This window comes from Camelina sativa, chromosome 12 (assembly GCF_000633955.1).
Source record: "Camelina sativa cultivar DH55 chromosome 12, Cs, whole genome shotgun sequence".
NCBI classification, from domain to species: domain Eukaryota; kingdom Viridiplantae; phylum Streptophyta; class Magnoliopsida; order Brassicales; family Brassicaceae; genus Camelina; species Camelina sativa.
In genome coordinates this window covers 14,422,014-14,448,139 of record NC_025696.1, presented here as the reverse complement: position 1 = coordinate 14,448,139, position 26,126 = coordinate 14,422,014, and the positions used below count along the sequence as shown (strand labels likewise).

The 26,126-nt window shown below is 35.3% G+C and overlaps 3 protein-coding genes across 3 annotated transcripts; 2 read left to right on the top strand and 1 right to left on the bottom strand.

Annotated features, from left to right (window-relative positions):
* Positions 6,358-7,273, top strand: LOC104731716 (protein LIGHT-DEPENDENT SHORT HYPOCOTYLS 9-like). The gene has a single exon (XM_010451190.1). The coding sequence runs from the start codon at positions 6,503-6,505 to the stop codon at positions 7,079-7,081; it is 579 nt and encodes a 192-aa protein (XP_010449492.1). The 5' UTR covers positions 6,358-6,502; the 3' UTR covers positions 7,082-7,273.
* LOC104733515 (uncharacterized protein At4g04775-like) lies at positions 23,419-23,939 on the bottom strand. Its single transcript, XM_010453086.1, has 2 exons — positions 23,766-23,939; positions 23,419-23,697 (listed from the first exon to the last, which is right to left on the bottom strand). Exons 1-2 carry the CDS (start codon positions 23,937-23,939, stop codon positions 23,419-23,421), a joined length of 453 nt encoding a protein of 150 aa, XP_010451388.1.
* On the top strand, positions 25,411-26,100 carry LOC104731715 (abscisic acid receptor PYL13-like). The gene has a single exon (XM_010451189.2). It carries the CDS (start codon positions 25,453-25,455, stop codon positions 25,930-25,932), a length of 480 nt encoding a protein of 159 aa, XP_010449491.1. The 5' UTR covers positions 25,411-25,452; the 3' UTR covers positions 25,933-26,100.

Sequence of the window (26,126 nt, the reverse complement as noted above, 5' to 3'; positions counted from 1 at the left end):
TACCTCTACCTCTACCTCTACCTCTACCTCCACCTCTACCTCCAGCCACAGCTACTTCTTTAGCCTACTTTGCCGCAGCTACTTCTTTGGGCTTCTTTAACGCAGCTACTTCTTTGGCCTTCTCTGCCGTCTCTAACTCTTTGGCCTCCTCTGCCGCTTCTAACTCTTTAACATTTCTCCTCGTGGAAGGCCGTCTTTTCGTATCAGCTGGTCTCTTAGTAGCTGGAGACTTCTTAGCATCTGGAGAAGTCAAATAGTTCTTTTCCTGTATATTAAAATTATAATAACTCAGCCTAAATATTCTGAAAAATCAGCCATAAAACAAAGATGAATCAGACATTACCTTCTCTCCCGCCTCTAACTCTTTGGCCTTCTCTGACGCCTCTAACTCTTTGGCATTTCTCCTCGTGGAAGGCCCTGTTTTCGTATCAGCTGGTTTCTTAGCAGCTGGAGACTTCTTAGGAGAAGTCAAAGAGTTCTTTTCCTGTATATCATAGCGAAGACAATTAAAATTATAATAACTCAGCCTAAACATTCTGAAACATCAGCCATAAAACAAAGATAAACCAGACATTCCCGGCTCTCCCGCCTCTAACTCTTTGGCCTTCTCTGACGCCTCTAACTCTTTGGCATTTCTCCTCTTGGAATGCCCTGTTTTCGTATCAGCTGGTTTCTTAGCAGCTGGAGACTTCTTAGGAGAAGTCAAAGAGTTCTTTTCCTGTATATCATAGCGAAGACAATTAAAATTATAATAACTCAGCCTAAACATTCTGAAACATCAGCCATAAAACAAAGATAAACCAGACATTACCGGCTCTCCCGCCTCTAACTCTTTGGCCTTCTCTGACGCCTCTAACTCTTTGGCATTTCTCCTCGTGGAAGGCCCTGTTTTCGTATCAGCTGGTTTCTTAGCATCTGGAGACTTCTTAGGAGAAGTCAAAGAGTTCTTTTTCTGTATATCATAGCGAAGACAATTGAAATTATAATAACTCAGCCTAAACATTCTGAAAAATCAGCCATAAAACAAAGATAAACCAGACATTACCGGAACTTTTGGTGGACCTTTTGATGTCTGAAGTTCCTGTCCATGTCCCAGGTTATTTAGTTCCTGTCCCATTTTTAAAGTCTGGTCAGTCGTGCTCTTTGAAAGCACGAGCTCTTTCATCTGTTTGAGGTCCGTCTCAAAAGATCCAAGCCTGGTTTCAATCCTTTCATCCATCTTCTTCTCCAGATTCGCCGATACATTTTCAATGTTCCTATCAACGGTGTCAAACCTTGTGTATAACTTAGAGATCAATTCGTAGAGATCATCTTCCCCAGCATCTTCCTCCTCACTTACCTTTTTTCCTTTCTTCTTCCTTTCCTGTGCAACTCCTTCACTAGTTTCCTGACTGTTGGAAACTTTCATCTTCTGAACTTTCCGCTTCTTTGCGGGAGGAGATTCAGACTCAACAACTGCTTCAGCTTTCTTTTTCTTTTTCTTCTTATCACTCCCCTTAACATCCCAAAAACCTTTAACAAACGTATTCAGATGTATGTCTTCGATCAGGCGATCGATTGCTGGGTCGTCTTCTTCTTCTGGCCACGAATGAAATAGCTCGCAGCCATTTTCCTTCATAACCATATTAATCACACGCAGCTGTAACATAAGAGATTATGAAACCCATCAGTAAGTTTTAACTCAGTCATTACTAATGAAAGCATAAATCAGTCATTACTAAAACATAACTCAGCCAACACTAAAGCATAAATCATCCATTACTAAAACATAACTCAGCCGTTACTAAACAATAACTCAGCCATAACTACATCATAACTCATCCATTACTAAACAATCACTCAACCAGATATAAACCTTACCTCACCAAGCGCTTTGATCTCTTCAGCAATTGCGGTTTCCAGCGATGAACGTGTACGGTTTCCACCCCATTGAAGCATCGGTATGCCACCATCATTAGCTGATGCATTCCCAAACCGTTCTCCAAAGCATTTGATGGACTCATACGCCCAAGCCTGTAACACGGGTGTAAACCCACTGAGGGTGTACGACTTTCCCGTAGGGTTCAACATCTTTATGGAATCAACAAGAGCTTCAAATGCTGACCGACCCCACGGATACGTCTTCATTGCTTCATCATCAAAAACTCTTTTGGCACTTTCATATGGAATTCTAGAGTTATGATGCAAACCATAAAGTCCAATGTGTTGAAGAAGCAACAGCCCCAACCATTTACGATGATCAAGGTTAACCCATCCCCGGCACACTTTTAATGCTTCCCTGAGTTCAAGTAGCGTTGGACCTGCCCCACCAGGCACTTTCAAAAGTCTGAAGAAATCTTTGTGTTCCTCTTCAAGTTCAAACCGTTCAGTAGGCATTGGGTCTATGTTTAACCCCGTCAGAAAATGAAACTCATTCAACCCAAACCTGATAGGTTGACCGCCGACCACAAACCAAAGCTCCTTCTTATGTACCCTTAACTGGTTACATAGTAGGAAATGAACAACCTTACCAGACCAGACGAATTGGCTATCAACTAGCTTAGAGATTATTCCAATAGGTACTTTCTTCGTTTCTTCCCACGCATCCAGTCCTATTGATTCCCTAATCTGAGGGAATTCTTTCATCCTGAAATTTGTGTTTATATCTCTAGACTCTATTTTAGCGTATAGTCTTGGGGGGTAATCCCTTGCTTGTTCTTCAGAAGAAATAATCACCATCGACATCTGTTATAGTTCATAAGTAAATCATAAAATGAATCAGCCATAACATAAAACAAACTCATACACAAAGCATAACATAACTCAGCCACAAACACATAACTCAGATCTAAAGCACAAAATATCTCAGTCACAACTCATCCGTCAGCAAAATAAAACAAACAGTAAATCAGCCATCGAATCGAATAAATCTAACAAATCAGCCATAAACCCTAAAATAACTGAGCCGCAACATAAAACAAAAAGTAAATCAGCCATCGAATCGAATAGATCTAACAAATCAGCCGTCATTAACAACGGCGACAATCAGCGGTAAATCATCGAAAAAACCCACATTCAGCCGGAAAACTCGAAACTAAACAGTCGACACATACCGGATAGACGAAGACGAAGAAGACGAAGAAGACGAAGAGAGAGAGAGAGCCAATTGAAGAAACAGAGTGCGACGACGAAGAAAGACGGTGAGAGATGACAGTGAGAGATGACGGCGAGAGATGACGGCGGGAGATTGACGGCAAGAGAGTGGACAATGACAGTATCGCCGGCGACGAGAGACGAGAGTTTCGATAATTTTTTTTTCTCGCGGTTTGTGAATAGTTAAAACTATTCACTTTCCCTCTCTTTGATATAAACGAGAGAAAACAAAACTGTGGATCTTAAAAAAACTGCTTAATGACGTGTTAATTCATATCTGATGTGTATTTTAATTTGTTGATGTGTATTTTTTTTTTTTTTACTCAAATTCGGAAAACAAAACCCAAGGGGTAAATTGTAATTACACCCAGGGCACTAAACATTCTAGTAATTTTCAAAAGATTTATAGATTTGAGTAATAAACCAATTTTTGGATAACATTTGAGTAATTCTTTCAATCTTTTAAGTGATGAATTATTAACTTTTCCTTTTATAACCAGGAGATTTCGGACTATAGCCCAAAATTTAATAGGACTTGTCATAGCGAACATTGAAGGGGGTTTATACACTTTACAAAGAAGCAAAATAAAATTGGTTATTTTACAATAATAAAATTTGTGGTACAAAGACTAGAGCTATGGTCCGTCTATGTCCATGATTTGAAGACCGAGCCAAGACTTACATAGTAGCATTTTTGGGGGATACTAGTTGGTATTTATTTAGTAAGAACAAAATCTTTTACATATATTAAACAGTTTATGGAACAAATAAAGGTTTCAATGGAATAATTATATTCATTCCAATGGTTTCTCTTTCCATTAACTTATAAAACAAAAAAAAAGAAGATGATTGATTATTAGTCACGACTTACGCCATCATTTCGTATCAACCCAAACGAAACAAAAAATGCAATCTAAAGACATCCTTGTAACTTTTCTTAACAAAAGAAAAGTCATTGGGAAAAAAGAAAAAACACAGTAGTATACGAAATAATACCATATAGATTATGATCCCAGGTGAAAATAAACAGATGGACCCAAGTCCCACGTGAATTTTTAATTTATTCCTATATCTTCTTTAATTTTTGTTTTTTGGTATCGAGTGGATTTCTATTGATGTAGCGGACAAAAGTATATCGAAAGATATATTGCCCCACACAAGATCTTCTCTTACAAAATCTTGTCTCAAAATGCTTTTTTTACTTAGGGTTTAATTATCGCGTCGGATTCCTGTAGTTCTCCGGTCACCGGAGTCCGGAATCAAGATTTTACCGGCTGTTATATATTTTTATTCCCGACAAAGGGTACTAAATGTGTCAATGTGTGTATCAAATAATATGCTTGTCTTTAATTATTATGTTTTCTCTTTTATTTCACTATAATTTTCATGCTTTTTAGGTGTTTCTGTCTTCGAACTTATATTCCTTGAACTAGTACTTCTCTTGTCCATGAGCAACCACATTTATACACATAAGACATTATAGTAGGGTTTCTTTTTTTGTCAACAGCACATTAGTAGTAATTTTCTTTGTGAACACGCATTGATCACAAAACACGTACGTATATTATACTATAATACATGTAATAGTGACAATGAATTCTACCTTAAGGATTATAAAGCAATATCTAAAGAAAAGAGCGTGGATTGTTTTGTCCTTTTAACATTCATTCATAGGTAAGATAATGGAAGCCAATATATTATGCGTCCTCCACTTTCAGACACATTTATGCTTAAGCAATCACTCATTGTATAGTAAGTAAGAGATATGTTATTATATAGTCAATATTCCATGTATATACAAACTACAAAGTAACTGCTTATATATGATTATGGTGTCAGTATTTCTCTTATTTCACGTATATGAAAAGCACTTTTATATAAATCATTACAAATTGGAATATCGTTGTTTTCTTCAAAGAAAGAAATTAGTAGTTGTAATACTCACTAATCTATCGTTAATGGCTATTCCTACGAGTAGGATGATGACGGTCATCATCATTCATCAACGTTATTATTGTAATTATGCTATTATAAATTTCTTATGTATAAAGTTATAGATATAATAGGCTACATAATTCAACAATAGCCACTAAATTAAGCAAGTTGGAGAAATTAATTAATAAATCATTATTAAAACTTATAATGATTGATTTGGTTGCTAGTCGTACAATGGATAGCTTAAATAACTAATATTTCCTAAGGCATTTTAAAAAGGAAGAGTATATCATAACAGTGTGTAAATTAAATAGATAGACACATCAGTGACCAAAAAAGATAATTAACAAACCAAATAAAATAACAAATTTTGATATTTTAGAATAAAAATTTATAAAAGGAACAAGAGCACCTTCTGCACGGGTCCCATCCATTGAAATATATTCTCTCTTTTTGCTCTATATAAGTAATAATCTTGTACTAATTTGTAGTATATATTATTACAAAGTCGATATTTGAATTGTTTTCTGTACGTTGATAAACTATTTTTTCTTGGATGATGACAAAAAAAGTCATAGAAAGTAACGTGTGAACATAAACATTAACAAAATACAAACATAATATATAATCCAAGGATGTAATCCACGCTTAGTGGCATTATAGAAAAAAAATAGGATAAAAATCTCATTGAAATAGATCTTCTTCTATTGTCAAACTATATAGATTGGTCATTTACATATATAATAATTTGTTGTCTGTAAAGATAAAAGAGCTTTCACATCATCTCAAAAATGACTAAGATCAAAATCATTTATTTTTTAAATACGTTTTGTTATTGAAAAACAAAAACAAAAAACGTCTTGTTTTATAACGACTGATAATTTAAAGTTTAGTAAAATAGATGGGATCAAGACAACTATTTCATATATTTCTTATAGTTTTGCATGATATTTGTATATAGTTATTATCATTATTTAGTTATTATATTTATAACCTATCCGAGAATAAGAATTGGATTAACTCATTAATTGATATATATATTATATATATATATATATATTATTTTTTGGCTAATTAATTGGATTTGCTATATATAATTGGTTAGGACAAGTACGTGGAACTAGTTTAAAAAAAAAAAAAGTGAATTCTTCACTTAAAAAAAATCAAATAAAATAACGATTCTGATATTCGCATGAAATGATAGGAATTCATTGTAACTTATTATAGTAACGTATATATATATACATAGTAATCATTTTTTCGTGAATAATTTCTCCTCGTTCCATTATTTCTCAGTATCTATCTCTCTCTCTTTATTTTCCTTTACTTTATTGTTGCTTTTAAACCTTCTTCAATTTGCTCTCAAACCAAAAATATAATACTACCAAACAACACAATACCAAAAAAAAAAAAACGAATCAGAATTCCCCTAATAATGTCTTCGGATAATCACACACCGACGAAAGATCCACCGGATCATCCATCTTCTTCCTCCAACCACCACAAGCAACCACTTCAACCTCAACCGCAGCAACCCCTCAGCCGCTACGAATCTCAAAAACGTCGAGATTGGAACACGTTCATCCAATACCTAAAATCGCAAAATCCACCGTTGATGATGTCTCAGTTCGACTACACGCACGTGCTAAGTTTCCTAAGGTACTTAGATCAGTTTGGTAAGACCAAAGTACATCATCAAGCTTGTGTCTTCTTCGGACAACCCGATCCACCAGGACCTTGCACGTGTCCTCTCAAACAAGCTTGGGGAAGCCTAGATGCTTTGATCGGAAGGTTGAGAGCTGCTTACGAGGAACACGGTGGCGGGTCACCTGATACTAACCCGTTTGCAAACGGTTCGATCCGGGTTCACTTGAGGGAAGTGAGAGAGTCTCAAGCCAAGGCCCGTGGGATTCCGTACAGGAAGAAGAAGAGGAGAAAGATCAAAAACGACGTCGTTGTTGTCAAGAAGGATGTTGCAAACTCTTCAACTTCTAATAAACCGTCGACCACTTGATAATTATATCATATAAAACAATTTCCAATATAGGTAATCAAATTTAAAATTCTCTATTTAAAACAAATTTAAGTTTCGTAGTTTGATATTTTTTTAAAAAATTGATATTATTCTCTCTGGATATCTATAGACCACAAAACTCAATATATCGGATTAATAATAGTGATTGATTCCATCAAAATTTCCTGATGATTTTCTATTGTTAGTTATCCTAATGCGTGTGTGTGTATATATTATATACTATTTTGGTACTCAAAATCACCTAAGATTAACGGAGAATATATCTCTAAAATGTAGTTTATAGTTTGTCATAGAACTTAGCCGATACAAAGCAGTTCTTAGCTATTAGAGTGTGTGCCAACTGTGAATATATTTAAATGACATAACATTTCTGTACGTTGCATGCCTCATGATGTATTAACATGTATACATTGGTAGTTTACCATAGTAGTCTGGTACACATGTTGGAATTCACAAGTACGTAAATAATATTTATTGTATTACATGTATATATAATTAAGTATTACTTTTATGTATATATATACATGCACACGTATGCAATTTGTAGTTATATTACAAGGTCTAGAGCCAATTTATTCAAAGAATGAAAAGGAAACCAGCATTTCCAAATCATGATTTATGTAACAAACCGAACTTTAGGATCGAACGGGCAATATATTAATCAGTTGTTGGGAGTAGCAAATAAACCTTGTCTTCAAATTGAATAATCACAAGATTAAGAAGTTAAAACGATCGAGTCGGTACGGTATAGAAAGTGTTTTCTGAAACCCTAGATCCCGGAGAGGGCTAGCTATATATACGGACTTTAGTTATACGTATACCTAAAGTTAATGTATACTGTATATATCTGTTTGTAGCTAGCTATAAATTAATTAGCCATAGACCATAGTATTTAATAATAATGGCCTGGAGTCATGAGTTTAAGGATAAGATTGTTTTAATATGATTCCATAGTGCCATGTTTCTTTATAAATTAGTATGTTATTCATGGGTTTGGAAGTATTGGTTTGTTATACAAAACGCAAGTTTAAATCTATCATTTTTGTAGTTGATCGATTAGTTACAAACCGGAAGTTTTAATTTATCATACTTGTAGAGTTGTTATCAACTCGGCTTTACAATTGCGCCCGTATATATACTACTAATTAATTTTCTTTGAATGTTAAATTTATTGATCATCATCAAACAAAAAAATTTACTTATAGAGAGACGAACAAAAACTTAGAGTGGAAAATAGTAATAAGAAAAGTTGGCGTATAACCGTTTATGTTGGACCATCAATCGGATAGGTAGTGTAAACTCCATTTGTTACAACAATTCTTCCATTACTTCCGAACTTTTTTCCTTCTTATATAGTAACAACGAAAGTTGATAAGGTTCCAAAATGAGTTATCAATGGTGCTGATAAGATGGTTGGGAGGGTGACGATTTGATATGTCGCCTCCCATTCTTCTCCCTACTCCTCCACGCATAATATAATCTGAACTCGAAAACAAATTGGATGAAACATAAAAATAGTCTCTACTCTCTAGGATAGGAAAGGTATGAGTGGAGAACTGGTTCACCGTATCATACCATTTATGAGTGATACTTGCTCCAAGAAGACAACCATACATCTGCGACCAGGTGATATATGCGAAGGCAGGCGAAGACAAATTGGCAACTGGTTCTTATCTTGCTTAAGATGTTTTTAGAGATACTATTTTTGATCGCGAGCTAAACAATAAACAAATATATGGGTACAGCTCAAGTGGGTATCCTTCATGTTCATATATGTTCTCGAGAAGGATACCCACCGTAGGATTAAGAACAGGTGCCCATCGTTTGGTTTCCAAACATTATCATGAATATCATGGTTTCTAGGAGAAAAAGAATTTGAATATAAAATTTTATTTAATCATTGATTAATACATGAATTTTTTTTTTCGTCTGAATGATTTCATTGATATAGGCCTGGGCAAAATACCCGGATCCGAAGATCCGATCCGAACCCGATCTAAAAAACCCGATCCAAATCCGTATCCGAAATTGTAAAATACCCGAACGGGTTCTAAATCTCTAAATCCGAAAACCGGAATCCGAACCCAATCCGAACCGAAATCCGAATGGGTATCCGAATATACCCACATTATTAATATATAGTAGTAATATATTAATAATATTTATAATTTTAATAATATAAGTGTCTAAAATATTTAGATTTTTAGATATTTTCGATAATTTGAAGTATTTAAACTGTTTATTAGTAAATTTAGATAAAAAATACTCTAAATTTTGAGATAAATTGTGTATTATTGAATTATTTAGACTAAATTAGATACTAAAATTTTGAATTTTGTGAATTTCGGGTAATCCGAATCCGAACCCGAAATACCCGAACCGAATCCGATCCGAATCCGAAGTCTAGAAATACCCGAACGGGTTCTATACCTCTAAACCCGAAAACCCGAAATACCCGAACCGAACCCGAATGGGTACCCGAATGCCCAGGCCTACCACAGGTGAATTACAAGGTGAAATTACAAGAGCTGGCAAGGAAATAAATCCTTCCAGAGGCTAGAGCCGGCAAGCACAAAACGCTTCCGGAGACAAGGGGAAAAAACCCAGACAAGCTTAAAACATAGCATTCAAATAGATTACAACCCGGATCAAGATCTAGAGATCCAAAAAAGACAATAAAAACTTAAAACTTCTTATAAAATTAAAATTAAAACAAATCTGAGATAAGAAAAACCACACAAACGGATTAAAATACCAGAATCTCCTTTACCACAATACTTGACCTGGATTGAAGTGCCGTGCTATCCTCTTTTTGTTGCTCCGGCGTGGAACTATGGAGGCGGTGAGACACCTTCAAGCCCTAAAGACTCTTCAAGAGGAAAGAAAGGGATCTAGATCTACGATGGTGAGATTTCTTCATCTGAGACAGTGAGCGAAATCGGTTGATAACTGTCTCTGCCTTGGAATCCAAAAATAATTTACTGCTATCCATCCGCAAATCTCATGTTATAGACATTGTTTTTAGTACTACTGTCAATTTAAAATATATTCCAAACTAAAACTGGGAAAAATATGAATGTAAAGAAAATAATAATTAACTTTCACGAGTGGATTATACTAAAAAACTAGGAGAGTTACCCACACTCTTGTGCGGGCAAGAACTTTTTTAAAAACAATTATTGTCTAAAACTTTTTTTGTGGGCAAATATATCACTAATTCAATTCTTTTATACGTTTGTGTGGGCAAATATATTTTTTAAAAATAGCTCAACTAATTTAACAAACCAAAAATTAAATTAATCATAAGACTAAAAAAAATTTCAACAAAAATGTAAATTAAAAAAATTAACCAAAAAAGACACTATGATTTAATCTTTAATAAAAAGAAATGGAAGTAATTTTTCTAATATAAACATAAAGTAACATAATTAGGGGAGTTATCCGCGAGCATTTGCGACCAAATGTATTTAACAAAAATAGTTTAAGATATTTGTAATGTTTTAAAAATATTTTGATTAATTATTTTTGGTTGTTTACTTTTTCATATTTAAATGAAATGTTTAATTGGTTTTTGTTGTAAAATATGTGTGTATCCGTCACAACAAGTGTCCCTCTTCATGCAATAACACTTGGAACACTTGTTCATCACTTGTCCTCAACCTCTCTTTGTCTTCTCCCTCTATATATAAGAGTTATGTACAAGAGAAGAAATATAATGAGAAGTCTTTCTATCTCTTTAGTTTCTCTCTAGTTTTTCTCTAGTTTCTCTCTAAATCCACACTCATCTCTCTAGATCCTTTCTCCTTTGATTCTTCTCATAATAAACATCTTGTTGCCTTCAAACATTTATATAGTTTACAACATGTTATCAGCACGACCGACTCTCAATCCGTCATCAGTTTGAGAAAATGTCAAATTTTGAGATTGAGGATGGAGATATGTGTCTAGCAGACAGTGCTACAACGCATTCAATACTTAAAGAGAAAAAATATTTATCTTCTCTCAAAATAAAAGACCCCGCTAGAAGCGTGAGCACTATATGTGGTAATGCAAAGATTATTATAGGCTCTGGAAAAGCCAAATTTTCAATGCCAAGAGAGACAACATTTGAAATTGATGCATTATATTGCCCTAAGTCTCATAGAAACTTGATTAGTTTCAGAGATATCCGAAGAAATGGATATCATATAGAGACTTTAAATAAGAATGACATTGAATATCTTTGCATAACATCTGAGGAGAAACATATATTGGAAGAATTGCCAATGTTATCCTCTGGATTGTATTGCACAAAAATAAATAATTTTTCATCTTATGTTACAATAAACTCTAAGTTTACTAGTACATTTAAGATATAGCATGAAAGACTTGGACATCCTGGTTCAGTCATGATGTGAAAGATTGTGCAAAATTCTAATGGTCATCCATTAAAGAACCAACAGATTTTTAGATATGATGAGTTTTCATGTGATGCATGTTCTCAAAGAAAACTCATAATTTGGCCATCGTCAGCCAAAATTGGGAATGAATCACCATTGTTCTTAGAGAGAATACATGGTGATATATGTGGACCTATCCACCCTTCATGCGGGCCGTTTCGTTATTTTATGGTAATGATTGACGCATCTAGTAGGTGGTCAAATGTGTGTATATTGACAACACGAAACACGGCCTTCGCAAAATTCATTGTCCAAATAATCAGGTTGAAAGCTCAATTCCTTGATTATGACATAAAGAAAGTCAGACTAGATAACGCTGGTGAATTCACTTCACAAGCTTTCAATAACTATTGTATGTCAATAGGAATCAATGTTGAGCATCCGGTTCCTCATGTTCATACACAAAATGACATGGCTGAATCTTTAATTAAACGGCTACAACTCATTGCTAGACCGTTAATATTGAACTCATTGCTAGACCGTTAATATTGAGAACAAAACTCCCAATTTCTATATGGGGTCATGCTATATTGCATGCTGCAGCATTGGTCCAAATACGATCAAGCGCATATAATAAATATTTCCATTTACAATTAGCATCTGGACAAGAGTCAAATATATCATATCTCCGTATTTTTGGATGTGCGGTTTATGTTCCTATAGCCCCACTGCAAAGAACAAAAATGGGGCCACAAAGGAGATTAGGTATATATGTCGGTTATGCATCACCGAGTATAATTTGATATCTTAAGCCGCAAACTGGTGATATGTTTACGGCACGTTTTGCCGATTGCCATTTTAATGAAGATGAATTTCCAGCATTAGGGAGAAAAATTAAACAAGTACCAAAAGATATTACATGGTATACACCATCTTTGTTGTGAAAGTAGAGAAACTAGAGGTTGTATTCTCTTCTATTATTGTGTTATTATCTTCAATTGAATAGAGTACATATATATATAGTAGTGGATAAAGCCCTAACACATTAGGATTCCTAAACCGACTTAGAATAAGAGAAGGTGGCCGATGGGCCTTGTGGACTTGGACATGTGTGTGGGCCGGTTATGGAGATCCATCCTTAGCGATTTACAATACTCCCCCTTGGATGACATAACCATGCAAATGCTAAGAGATCACCATAATACGCTTTGGGATGCTGCCTCATTAAAACCTTACCAGGAAAACCCAGTGGAACAAAACCATGGTGAAGGAAAAAGAGTAAAGCACGTATTACTTCCCCTGTTCTAAGCATGACTAAAAGTCCTTGAGTCTCTGCATCCCAATCTGGTGCGTGAGCTTCCTAAATGTCGATATCGGTAATGATTTGGTGAAAAGATCGGCTGAATTGTCGCTGGATTGAACTTGTACCACTTGAACTTCTTCGGCCTTTTGTAGTTCATGTGTGAAGATGTGCTTCGTCCGATCTCCCTTGATGTATCCTTCCTTGAGCTGTGCGATGCAAGCGGTATTGTCTTCATATATGATGGTTGGTTCCTTGTCATCGGTCATGCCACAATCTGACCTGATGTGTTGAGTCATCGACCTTAACCAAACACACTCACGGCTGGTTTCATGCATAGCCAAAATTTCTGCATGATTAGATAATGTAGCCGCAATGGTCTGCTTCATTGAACGCCATGAAATTGTTGTACCACCATGTGTAAACACATAGCCGGTTTGAGACCTAGCATTATGTGGATCCGATAGATAATCTGCATCAGCAAAACCAACTAAACCTTCTTTGTTATGGTTAGCATAGAATAAACCCAAATCCAACGTTCCTTGCAGGTAAAGCAATATATGTTTGATACCGTTCCAGTGCCTTTGGGTCAGACAAGAACTAAATCTTGCTAGGAGGTTCACGGCAAAACAAATGTCTGGTCTAGTGTGGCTATCCAAAAACATTAAAGCTCCTATAACACTGAGTTATGGCACTTCTGGACCGAGAATTTCTTCATCGTCCTTCCTTGGACCGAATGGATCACTGTCCAAATTTAGGCTTCTCACAACCATTGGGCTAGGCAATGTGTGAGCCTGGTCCATACTAAATCTCTTGAGTACCTTTTCAGTATATGTCATTTGATGCACAAGGATTCCATCATTTATGTACTCAAGCTGCAATCCCAAACAAAACTTAGTCTTACCTAGGTCTTTTATTTCAAACTCTTTCTTGAGATATTCAACTGTTTGGGCAATTTCTCCAGAGGTTCCTAGGATATTCATATCATCCACATATACTGCTATGATTACAAACCCTTTGTTTGCAAACTTCTTTATAAAAGTACATGGACTGATGGGATCATTCTCATAGCCTTCTTTGGCTAGGTACTCACTTAGTCTATTGTACCACATACGCCCACTTTGTTTCAGTCCATAAAGGGATTTGTTTAGCCTTATGCAGTATTATTCTCGAGAACCATTCTTATCTTTAAGCTCAATACCTTCTGGTAGTCTCATATATATCTCATTATCCAGTGGACCATATAAATATGCTGTCACTACATCCATTAGCCGCAAGTCAAGTTTTTCTCTTATAGCCAGACTTATCAAAAATTTAAAAGTTTTTGCATCCATAACAGGGGAGTATGTCACCTCATAATCTATTCCTGGTCTTTGTGAGAATCCTTGTGCTACAAGACATGCCTTATATCTCACGATTTCATTATTCTCATTTCTCTTCCTTACAAAGACCCACTTGTGTCCAACTGGCTTTATATCGAATGGTGTCCTTAAGATCGGACCAAACACATTCCTTTTCTTTAATGAATTCAACTCCACGTCAGTGGCTTCTTTCCATTTTAACCAATCTTTTCCTTGAGTGCACTCTAATATAGACGTGGGTTCATGATCCTCATTTATTTCAAGTCCTACCTTGTATGCAAATATTTCATCAATGTCGACATCTTTCCGGTTTCATTGTATTTCAGACATGATATAATTTATTAAGATCTCATTATTATCAATACCTTCAGGACCTTGAGGTTCAGCATCCCAAACCTCATTGATCGGTTCCTTAGGGTTTACCGCGGCCATGTCTATGGTTTCCTTAACCTCGGTTGGAATTGCACATTTCTTTGATTTCCGAGGATTATTATCTTTAGAACATATTGGTCTACTACATTTCAAACGTGCCTTAGACTCTGTAGCAACTTGATTGTGTTCCTTTTGAACATCAATACGTACTAGTGCATTACAAGCTGGTATGTACGATTTCATAACTTTCTTTGGGTCAGCAAAGAAATCTGGCAATTGATTAGCTAGCTTTTGTAAATGTATAATCTTTTGGACCTCTACCTCACATGCTAGAGTCCGAGGATCTTGCCAATTTAAAGATGTTTGATTCCATGATATTTCTTTAACCAGCTTGTTTGTCTCTCCACCCAATGTAGGGAATTCAGATTCAGCAAACTGACAATCCGCGTATCTAGCCTTAAATAAATCACCCGTAGTTGGCTCTAGATACTTAATAATGGTGGGAGAATCATATCCAACATATATTCCCATCCTCCTTTGAGGTCCCATCTTTGTTCTCTGTGGTGGTGCAATCGGTACATAAATGGCACACCCGAATGTCTTTAGATGGGATATGTCTGGCTCATGACCCGTTAGTAATTGAGATGGCGAATATTTAAGTTCACTAGATGGCCTGATGCGTATAAGCTCTGCTACATGTAATAGTGCGTGTCCCCAAGCCGACACAGGAAACTTCGACCTCATGAGTAATTGTTGAGCTATTAATTGAATTCATTTAATGAAGGATTCAGCTAATCCATTATGTGTATGTACATGTGCCACAAGATGTTCCACGCTTACCCATGGACATACAATAATCATTAAACGCTTGGGATGTAAATTCACCAGCATTATCTAGACGTATAGTCTTAAGTGGAAAATCTGGAAAGTGTGCTCTTAGTCTTATGATCTGGGCTAACAATCTAGCAAATGCTATGTTTCTTGTGGATAATAGACAAACATGCGACCATCTGGTCGATGCATCAATAAAGACCATAAAGTATCTAAACGTCCCACAAGGTGGGTGTATTGGTCCACATATATCTCCTTGTATCCTTTACAGAAAATTTAAAGTCTCTTTAGTGACTTTTACTGGTGATGACCTTATAATGAGGTTCCCTAGTGCACATGCTACACACGTGAGATTCTTAGGGATAACTCGTCTCTCTTTAAAAGTGTGCCCATTTGAATTTAATATCAGCTTACGCATCATGTTAGAACTGGGATGGCTAAGCCGGTCATGCCATAAAGTGAATTGTTCATTGAACATCTTGTTCATTGTCATATTAGCCTTTATCATATTAATTTTAGCATGGTAAATACCAGTAGATAATGCGGGTATAGTCTCTAGGACTTTCTTATGGCCTTGGGTGATTTCAGTAATATGTAGGAACTCTTGGTTCCCTTCACCCTTAGTTTCAACATGGAAACCATTCAAACGAATATCTTTGAAACTCAATAAGCTCCTTTTTGAGCTGGGTGAATATAAGGCATCACTTATTTCAAGATGTGTGCTATTAGGTAAAAGAATATGGGCCTGGCCGTAGCCTTCAATTAGACTTGCTATACATGCTATTGTGCTAATATTGGCATTTTTCAAAATGAGATTAACAAAATATCTCTTATCCTTCAAAATCGTGTGGCTTGATCCACTATCCACCACAAGTATGTTCTTGTCCTCAGCCATTTCTTAATATGGACAAGAATTATGTTTTTAGACATAACAAATATATATTGAAGAAAAATAAAATAATTGAACTTAAACCAAAATTATCATCCAAAATCATATTCCAATAAAATTCAAAGCATCAAACATGAAAATTAAATCAAGACAACATTTAAGTTTAATTATCCTCTTTTAGACAATCCGAAGTCTTATAATCCAATTGATCATCATTCTCATGGTCGAAATCTCCTTCACCATCGAGATGAACCAGGTTAGCTTCTAGATTCTTTTTCAAATTCTCTTGATAGAGATCAGCAAGGTGCTTAGGTGTTCTGCATGTCTTTACCCAATGGTTCTCCATACCACATCGGTGGCAAAGCGATTTAGTCTTGTGTTGCGGTTTGAAAATTTCGCGGCCTCTACCTCGACCACGACCGAAGTCGGATCGGTTCCCACGGCTATAACCATCATAGTGGTTTCCTTGGTAATTTCCACGACCACCACGTCCTCTCCCAAGACCATGACCACGGCCGTGATACTTGTCTCTATGGACGTAATTAGACTCTTTAGGCTCTTTAAGCTCTTTCTTGGTCATATCAACCTTGTGGGCTTCTGGTAACAGAGCATAACCAGGAGGTCTCATTGCACTGTTCATCAGCAATAACTCATAGTTTTGCTCAGAAAGTAGCAAACAAGAGATGAGACTTGCATATGTCTTAAAGCCCTTTTCACGATACTGTTGTTGAAGCAGTATGTTATTGGTGTGAAAGGTTGAGAATGTTTTCTCTAGCAAGTCTTCCTCAGTAACCTCCTTACCACATAGTTTCAAGATCGAGACTATCTTAAATAGCTCTGAGTTATACTCATCCACAGATTTAAAATCCTGGATCCTTAGGTTTTTCCAATCGAATTGAGCCTTTGGTAGGAGCACCGTCTTTTGGTGTCCATATCTGTTTTTCAACTCTGTCCAAAGGTCAAGAGGATTCTCAATGGTAAGGTACTGGTTCTTGAGACTCTCAGCAAGATGATGGCGTATGTGCAAAATCGCCTTATATCTATTTTTCTCAGTGCAATCATTATCATCCTCAATGCACTCACATAGGTCCTTTGATTTCAGGGTAATCTTAGTGTCCAATGCCCATTGTAAATAGTTGTCTCCAGAGACATTAAGTGTAGCATATTGGAGATTATTGATCTTTGACATCTATAAAACAAGCACCCGATTATGTCATGCGGTATTTAAGACCGAACCATGCAATCGTTTTAGGCCATGCGGTATTTAAGACCGAACCATGCCAATTTTAGTGAATAATTTCTTGTCTTTTATTACATAGTTAATATATGCATGAAACAATCCTAGACATAATTATAATATAGTATGAACAAGTAATATGCAAATAATTTTAAGTTTTCAAGTTTTCCTTTTCTCTAGATAGGATTTCCTTTTCTAGTTAGGATTAAGACAAAAGTTTTAGGGAAATATTTTCTCTAGGGTTCCGATTTTAAGGTTTCATGCAGTCGATTTTCAAACAAGCAGTTAATAACAATCGGATTTTAAACATGGCACAATCAGTTTAATAGCAAACAATCTATCCTAAGAAATCCTTAACCTCAAGCAATCAGATTTTAAAGTTTTAGGGTTTAGGGTTTCAAAGCTTAGGGTTTTGTTTGTTGATTGTTTAATTGTAGATTTTAGGGTTCTAATAAAATTTAGAGTTCAAGTTCGATATATGTGTCCGATGGGTTCGATTTATTTACCTTCCACCGATTGGGGTTGAATGGATTATCCGGGAGCTAAAGACCTCGAATATACCTTGAGCTTGATCACGAACCTCGGACTAGTCACAGACACAAACGGATCATGAACACAAGCTGATCATGAACACGGATTGAACTGGTCGCGGATTTGAGCAACCGCCGAGTTTGGATGAACAAGAGATGATGTGCGGTGGTTTAGGGTTGGGGAATTTTCTCAGTGGAGTTTAGAGCAAACTCGTGCTTATAACGTGTTGTGAAAGTAGAGAAACTAGAGGTTGTATTCTCTTCTATTATTGTGTTATTATCTTAAATCGAATAGAGTACATATATATAGTAGTGGACAAAGCCCTAACACATTAGGATTCCTAAACCGACTTAGAATAAGAGAAGGTGGCCGATGGACCTTGTGGACTTGGACATGTGTGTGGGCCGGTTGGAGATCCATCCTTAGTGATTTACAACAATCTTTGATATATCTTGATCCCCCTACAAATCAACGTGAACTAAAAGTTCAGAAAATTGTACATTTACAAAATTTGGCAAATCAATTACCAAATGCTTTCATAGATACAAAAAGGATGACAAAGTCATATATCCCCGCTGCAAATGCACCATCAATAGTTGAAATTCCTAGAGAGGAACTCGATGGAAGCAAAGCTAATGAACCTAAGGTTCAATTGAAAAGGGGGAGGCCAATGGGCTCTAAAGATAAAAATCCCCGAAAGAAAAAGAAAATGGGAGATGAAAAGGTTTAAGAAGTTCAAGAAGAACCAAATAATGTGAAAAGTGCTCAGGATGATACAAAAAAATATGAGATTTCTATTAACTATGCCCAAAATGGAATATTATGGTATAGAGATGAAATTGATGATGATAATGGAATATTCTCTTTTTCTGTATCTAAAGAGATCGATCATGAAAAAAATAATCCAGATCCAAGGTCCGTATCAGAATGCCAACATAGGCCTGATTGGGAGAAATGGAAAAAGTCTATGCAACTTGAGTTGCTCTCCCTCAATAAAAGAAATGTCTTTGGACCTCTTGTCACTGCATCTAAAGATGTAAAACATGTTGGTTGCAAGTGGGTATTTGTGCGAAAAAGAAATGGGAAAGATGAAACCACACGATAGAAAGCCCGACTTGTTGCACAAGGTTTTTCTCAAAGACCTGGAGTTGATTATGAAGAAACATATTCTCCAGTCATGGATGCAATTACATTCAGGTACTTAATGAGTTTAACGGCTTCTAAGGCTTCTAAGAATTTAGAAATTTACCTTATGGATGTAGTGACAGCATATTTATATGGATCATTGGATAATGATATATACATGAAAATCCCATAAGGATTTAAGATTCCTGAGGCATTAGGCTTTAAGTCTAATGAAATTTGTATGATCAAATTACAGCGATCACTTTACGGATTAAAACAATCTGGACGCATGTGGTATAATCGCTTAAGCGAATACCTATTGAAGAAAGGGTATGTTAATAATGAAATATGCCCATGCCTCTTTATAAAGAAATATCCATCGGGATTTGTGATCATTGCTGTATATGCTGATGATCTGAATATAATTGGAACTCAAAAGGAGATTGATGATGCAAGAATCCATATGAAAGAAGAGTTTGAAATGAAAGATCTTGGAAAGACAAAATTATATCTCAGGCTTCAAATAGAGCATTTCCAAGATGGAATATTTGTGCATCAATCAAATTATACGAAAAAGATTTTAAAGCGCTTTAATATGGACAAATCGACTCCTTTCAGTACTCCAATGGTCAATAGATCTTTGAATGTCGATAGTGATCCATTCAGACCATGTGAAAACAACGAGAAAATACTTGGTCCTGAAGTACCTTATATGAGTGTTATCGGTGGACTGATGTATCTTGAATATTGCACTAGACCGGACATTGCATTTGCTACGAATCTACTTGCAAGATACAACTCATCCCCTACCCGCATGTATTGGAATGGGATAAAACATATTCTCCGTTATCTTCAAGGTACGATTGACTTGGGATTATTCTATCTTAGAAACTCTTCGGTTGGTCTAGTTGGTTTTGCAGATGCAGGATATTTATCAGATCCACATAAATCATGATCCCAAATTGGATATGTTTTCGCAATTGGAGGAACTGCTATCTCATGGCGCTCACAGAAACAAATTTTGGTTGCCATTTCCTCAAATCATGCATAAATAATTGTTCTTCATGAAGCATCGAGGAAATGTGTATGGCTCAGATCAATGACTAACCACATACAAGAATCAAGTGGTAAAGATCCAACAACATTATTTGAAGACAATGCTGCTTGTGTCGCTCAAATCAAAGAAGGTTACATCCAGAGCGACAGAATAAAGCATATACCTCCAAGATTTTTCTCCTACACTCAAGAACTCAAGTAAAAGAAGGAAGTTGATATCCAACATATCCACTCATGTGACAATCCAGCAGATCTATTCACAAAGGCCCTTCCAACTAGCACATTCAGAAAGCTTATTCATAATATTGGAATGCGGCATCTACGAGATATGTGAAGTTTTTTCGAGGGATAGTTTACAGTACTGTACTCTTTTTCCCTTGTCATGGTTTTTATCCCACTGGGTTTTTCCATGATGAGGTTTTTAATGAGGCAGTGTATAACTCATCACTGGTGATGGATACTCAAGGGGGAGTATTGTAAAATTTGTGTGTATCCATCACAACAAGTATCCTTTTTCATGCAATAACACTTGGAACACTTGTTCACCACTTGTCCTCAACCTCTCTTTGTCTCCTCCCTCTATAAATAAGAGTTATGTACAAGAGAAGAAATATAATGAGAAGTCTTTCTATCTCTCTAGTTTCTCTCTAGTTTTTCTCTGGTTTCTCTCTAAATCCACACTCATCTCTCTCTAGATCCTTTCTCCTTTAATTCTTCTCATAATAAACATCTTGTTGCCTCCAAACATTTATATAGTTTACAACAGTTTTGTATTATTGAAAAAATTTAAATGTATAATATAGTTATTTAATTTATAACTAACAAGTCTTAAACTTTAGAAAAACTAACATTCACCTAATGAGTCTAGAATATTAACATATCCTTAAAATCAAAAATTATATATTTTTGGATTATAATTTGTTTTACTCGATATAAATATTTTGAACTTTACTTTATATAAGTAATAATAAAACATTTCTTTTAGTGAGAGCAAAAAAACAAAAACAAAAATAATTCTTCTGCTAAAATATTTATTTATCTCAAACAGATTTTTTTTTTAAAAAAAGGTGATAATATAAATACATTTTTTTGCCTTTCACATTTGCAGTATTTATCTAAAATAATAGTATAAATCTCCCCTTCTTAATTTTAGTATTTCCAAAATAACACTATATTATTTCAAAATTAAACCCTCAACTCTAAATACTAAGATGGGGTATTGAAATTAGAATTTTAAAAGATTTTGTAGGATTTAGGAAATTTTGAATTTTGAGAGATTTTAACGAGATTGTATGATACTTTGGTGAATTTGTTATTATTTTTAATTTATTTTAGAAAAGTAAAAGTAGTTCAAAATTTGGTGAGATTGATTGGAAGATTTTAAGAGATTCACACACAAAGGCAAATAGGTTCATCGACTTCTCAAACACAAAAGTCATGTCTGTGTCTAATAATTATGGTTTCTATGGACAGCACAATGGATGTTTGGAATATGATTTTTCAGACATGTTCAATATTGGAGAGGAAAACTGCATAAATAATTATTTGGAAAACTTCAAGGGATGAATCAAGAAAATGCATTAGAGAGGACGGTGGTGTACTGGTGTTGAATCTTATGATAAGATCAATATACTGAAAACTCATTAGAGAAGTAATAAACCGTAGTTAAGTCAAAGACCAGTGAAGAAATAACACCAACTTCATCAGAAATAGTAATTTTAGAGACTCATCATTAAAGAGCTTCAATAGTTGTTCTATTAAACTTCCCCAGAATTCTCACTTGCGTGTTGGGACAAATGAGTAACAGTTACAATAATGAAAAATAACGTGGAAGAAAGAAGCACAGAGACCTTTAGATTCTACCTCCTTGGATATTGAAACAAATTCTCTACAACATCTTCGGTATGTATCTTTGATTCGTCGATGAAAAACGTAGAACAAAAGTTTTTTCAATGAAAAAACACAATTGATTCAGAACTGGAATTTGGAGATCAATTCGTTTCTCAAAAACCAATCTCGATTCCGATTTTTTGTTTTTTTTTGAAACTTTTTTTTTTAGAGTGAAAGAACAAAGGAAGACGATGCCTTTTTTTTCTTGAGAACTTGTTTTTTTTTTTTGAAATCCTTCAGAATAACACATATAGAGGTGAAATTGTTTCGTTCATATTTCTCACTAGTTTTCAACTAAAGAACTATCCAAAATCTTTTAAAATCAATGTTAAACACTTTTACAAAAAAAAATTGTCAAGTTTGAATAACACTGGATGTTATAAGATTTTTATAAATCTCTAATTAAATAACAAGTTATTCTAAGTTACTTAGATTGATTTTAAAGAAATTTCAAATTCAACAACATTGGATTTGGATAGTAATTTCAAAATCACAAATTGAATAACAATAGATTTTAATAAAAATCCATAATCATTTAAAATTCTAATATGAGCATGCATATGGTCTCATCATTGATAAGAAGCTAACAGCTGAAAACTACGTCTGCCAGTGGTTCCGAACAGCTATATGGAGGAGAAAATATGAAGAAAGCCTTACTCCACAAAGAAGTGCAGAGTTGGCCTTGTACAAATGGGAATAAAGTGTATGCAGAACCACCTGAAGAAAAACAGACCAAGGCTGACAAGAAAAGGAAGAAGGATGTGAATGAGTCACCTACTTAGAAGCAACCAAAACAGAAGAAAAGAATAATGCATTGTGGTATTTGTAGGGAAGCTAACCATAACTCTAGGTTACATAAGTCTAAATTTGCCAAAGTATGATGCATTGCTTTGATGGTTTCAATTTCTAACTTTTATTTTGGTTACTAACTCTCATGTTTTAATGTTTTTTTTTTTGCAGCCTTCTCAACCTGAACCAAGTCAAGGTTCACTCACTCAAGCTTGATCAAGTAGCTACTTTTAACTAGGGTGCTAATTTTGTGATTGCCTAGATTGTATTTTCGACCACATAAACTCTTGTCTTCCCCTAGATCGCTTAGTGTCTTTTGTCTCAAATGGTGAATTTTGTGGTTGCCTATAATGTATTTTTGACCACATCAACTCTTGCCTTTCCTATCTCTTTTGTATGATCTATTTCGTTTCAAATAGTGAACGTTTATGACATTAAATTTCATCTCTTTAAATGCATAGCTTCATGTTTAACACAAATGGAGCATGTTTACCACAAAAGGTTTCAAATACAAATTGTCTTAACACAAAAGGTTACAACCATGACCATACCATCTTCAACCAACTACTTTGCTTAGTCCAATCATAACCATACAGACTAACAATATAACACTCATCATCTTCTTACTCCATGATTTGGCTTCACCTAAACCATCTTCAACCTTCTCCAAGACCTCCTTCTCCATCTTTTCATAAACCATCTTCTCAAACTCCAACCTCTCTGTCCTAAGCTCTTTCAGTTGTTGCTCAAGTCCAGCATTCTTCGTAGCCAATGCATCTACCTCATTCAGCAAAGCTTCATCGACCCACTTGAACGTGTGTTCATCGTTCCAAAGCTACCAATATCCCAATTATTAGAACCAACCAAAATCATGAAACAAGAGGATAAAAGCATAACTTTTACCTTATTTGTTGCAGCAAAACTACAACGGTAGTATCTCCGGTAAAGATTCGGATCAGATTTCGAGATCAAAACTACAACAGCTTCCCTGCACCAACATCTCTTTGGCACATCGAACACTCTTTCTCTCGCACGAGAATTGGATGATCCGGTCAAATCTGTTGATAAATTACTCATTATAAAGCTTGAATTCGGTAATGAGAACCCAGAAAAGAAGAAAGAAGAAGAACAATGCCAAGTCGATTGTAAGGTTCGTGATTTTTATAAATTGGGGATTTGTGGGTTCATGGGTCGTAACTAGGTAAGGAATCGGGTCTTTATTGGTTTAATTTCGGGTTTATATGGTTTGGTCTGGGGTTCACTGATTAAACCGACGCAATTCAGGCTCGAGATCGAGATGATATAAGTGTAGAACTTTCGAAAATAAAAAAAAATAAAATTCGATTATAGTGGGCAGAAATATATAGCGCGTGTCCAAAGTTTGGGTTCTATCCAACGAGATACGATAGTTCTTGGCTATAAATAGCTCGTTTTCCCCATAAGATGGACAATATAAATCACTAAACGTTGGGCTTAGACGGGCATATCGGGCCGTCTTTTTAATAGGCAATCAATCGGCTCTGAATTTGTGAAGAAACAGAAAAAAGAAAAAAAAAACCATCCCAGGTCGGCAACAAATTAAAATAAATAGTTTTTTTTCTGTAAACAAGTGTATGTTTCGGTAAAATTCAAGTGTGTTCTTTTCGGTTTAAATGACATCTGTATTTACCTCGTGAGCAAAGACATATCTAGATTTAGCTCTCAAAACATTGCTGCAACAAGATTCCAAATTAGACCGATCGACTATATTATCATTATATTTAAAAAACCATATAAATAGTAAGGTAACTTATGATACTTATAATATTTGCCCCATATTAGCAATATAAATTTAAGAGTGGTAATTAATACAAAAGATATTTGTACGCTCACCGTTTTTTTTGTTCAATAGTTAAATATTAAAACGAGAGAAAAACCTTTACAGAGGGTTTTGTTAAAATTAAAAAGAATTATCGACAAGTTGAGTACATTTAAGGGATGACATTATGGCAACGTGACCTTAGGTTGCCCAGTCACCAAGGTCATGGGCTTTCCTCGGTGTGAAGTCAAAACGAGGAGGGAATGCGGCTATTGTTCAAAATGCACCTGCTGATGGTGGTGTGGCTACTTGGCTTGGTCGTTTGCATCAGAGATATTTGTATAATCTTATCAGGAAAAGAGAAAAACTGAATTTTGAGTAAACGAAATAAGAAATACAGTACTTTTTGAAAAACAACAATTGCATGTTTCATTGTGTCTAAGAAAGCAATTTGCGCATTTTAAGTGTAAACATCTATCGTCTATATACCCTAGGAAATTTCCTAAATATAACATGATTTTATAAAAAAATCGAATTATTCCAGTGTATAATACTGTGTAGTTTTTATTGTAAAATGTTTTTTGTTAGTATATAGTAAGAGGAACCCGAATCGAACTCAAAAGTTTCATTTAACATGCATGACGAACTTGTAGATATAAAATAAAATAAAATAAAGTTGTAGTCGGTGTTTGGCTTCATTTATATGTAGTTCGTTCGACACGCTTTAGAACTTAACAAGCCACACAGAAATATTAGTCGATAGAAGACAAACTCATATAAACAAAAAAAAAGATGGAAAGTTCTAAGCAGAAACAATGTCATTCTAGCGTAGTCGAAACCATTGAAGCGCCATTGCCGTTAGTTTGGTCAATACTACGTCAGTTCGACAAACCACAAGCTTACCAACGTTTCGTCAAAAGTTGCACTATGCGCTCCTGCGAAGACAGGGGAGGAAAAGGCTCCGTCCGGGAGGTGACGTTAGTCTCCGGCCTTCCAGCGGATTTCAGCACGGAGAGGCTCGATGAGCTTGACGATGAGTCTCATGTAATGGTTGTTAGTATCATTGGTGGTAACCATAGGCTTGCTAATTACAGATCGAAGACAACGGTGGTGGCTGCATCGTCGTTGGTGGAGAAGACGGTGGTGGTGGAGAGTTACGTGGTAGATGTGCCGGAAGGAAATAGTGAGGAGGATACGATATATTTTGTTGATAACATCATTCGGTATAACCTTTCATCACTTGCTAAGCTCACAAAGGAGATGATGAAATAAACTAAGCTCTATAGTAAATCGTTGGATTAGTCTTATTTTTCAGCATTAAAATAGTATCTTTATATATATCGTGTCCTTTTTACGTCCTTGTATACATGTTTCTTCTCTCGTACTATTTTCTGAGAACATCATGTTAGAAGAAATAATATGAAGACTAGTTAAACAACATTGTTACAATTAGTGGTCTTTAAAAT

Bases quoted from the DNA above. Each gene is read 5' to 3' on its own strand.
- LOC104731716 (XM_010451190.1), top strand. From the start codon at position 6,503: ATGTCTTCGGATAATCACACACCGACGAAAGATCCACCGGATCATCCA.
- LOC104733515 (XM_010453086.1), bottom strand. From the start codon at position 23,939: ATGAGTAATTTATCAACAGATTTGACCGGATCATCCAATTCTCGTGCG. The intron at 23,698-23,765 runs GTAAAAGTTATG...GGATATTGGTAG, and splicing joins GTTTTGCTGCAACAAATAAG to CTTTGGAACGATGAACACAC.
- LOC104731715 (XM_010451189.2), top strand. From the start codon at position 25,453: ATGGAAAGTTCTAAGCAGAAACAATGTCATTCTAGCGTAGTCGAAACC.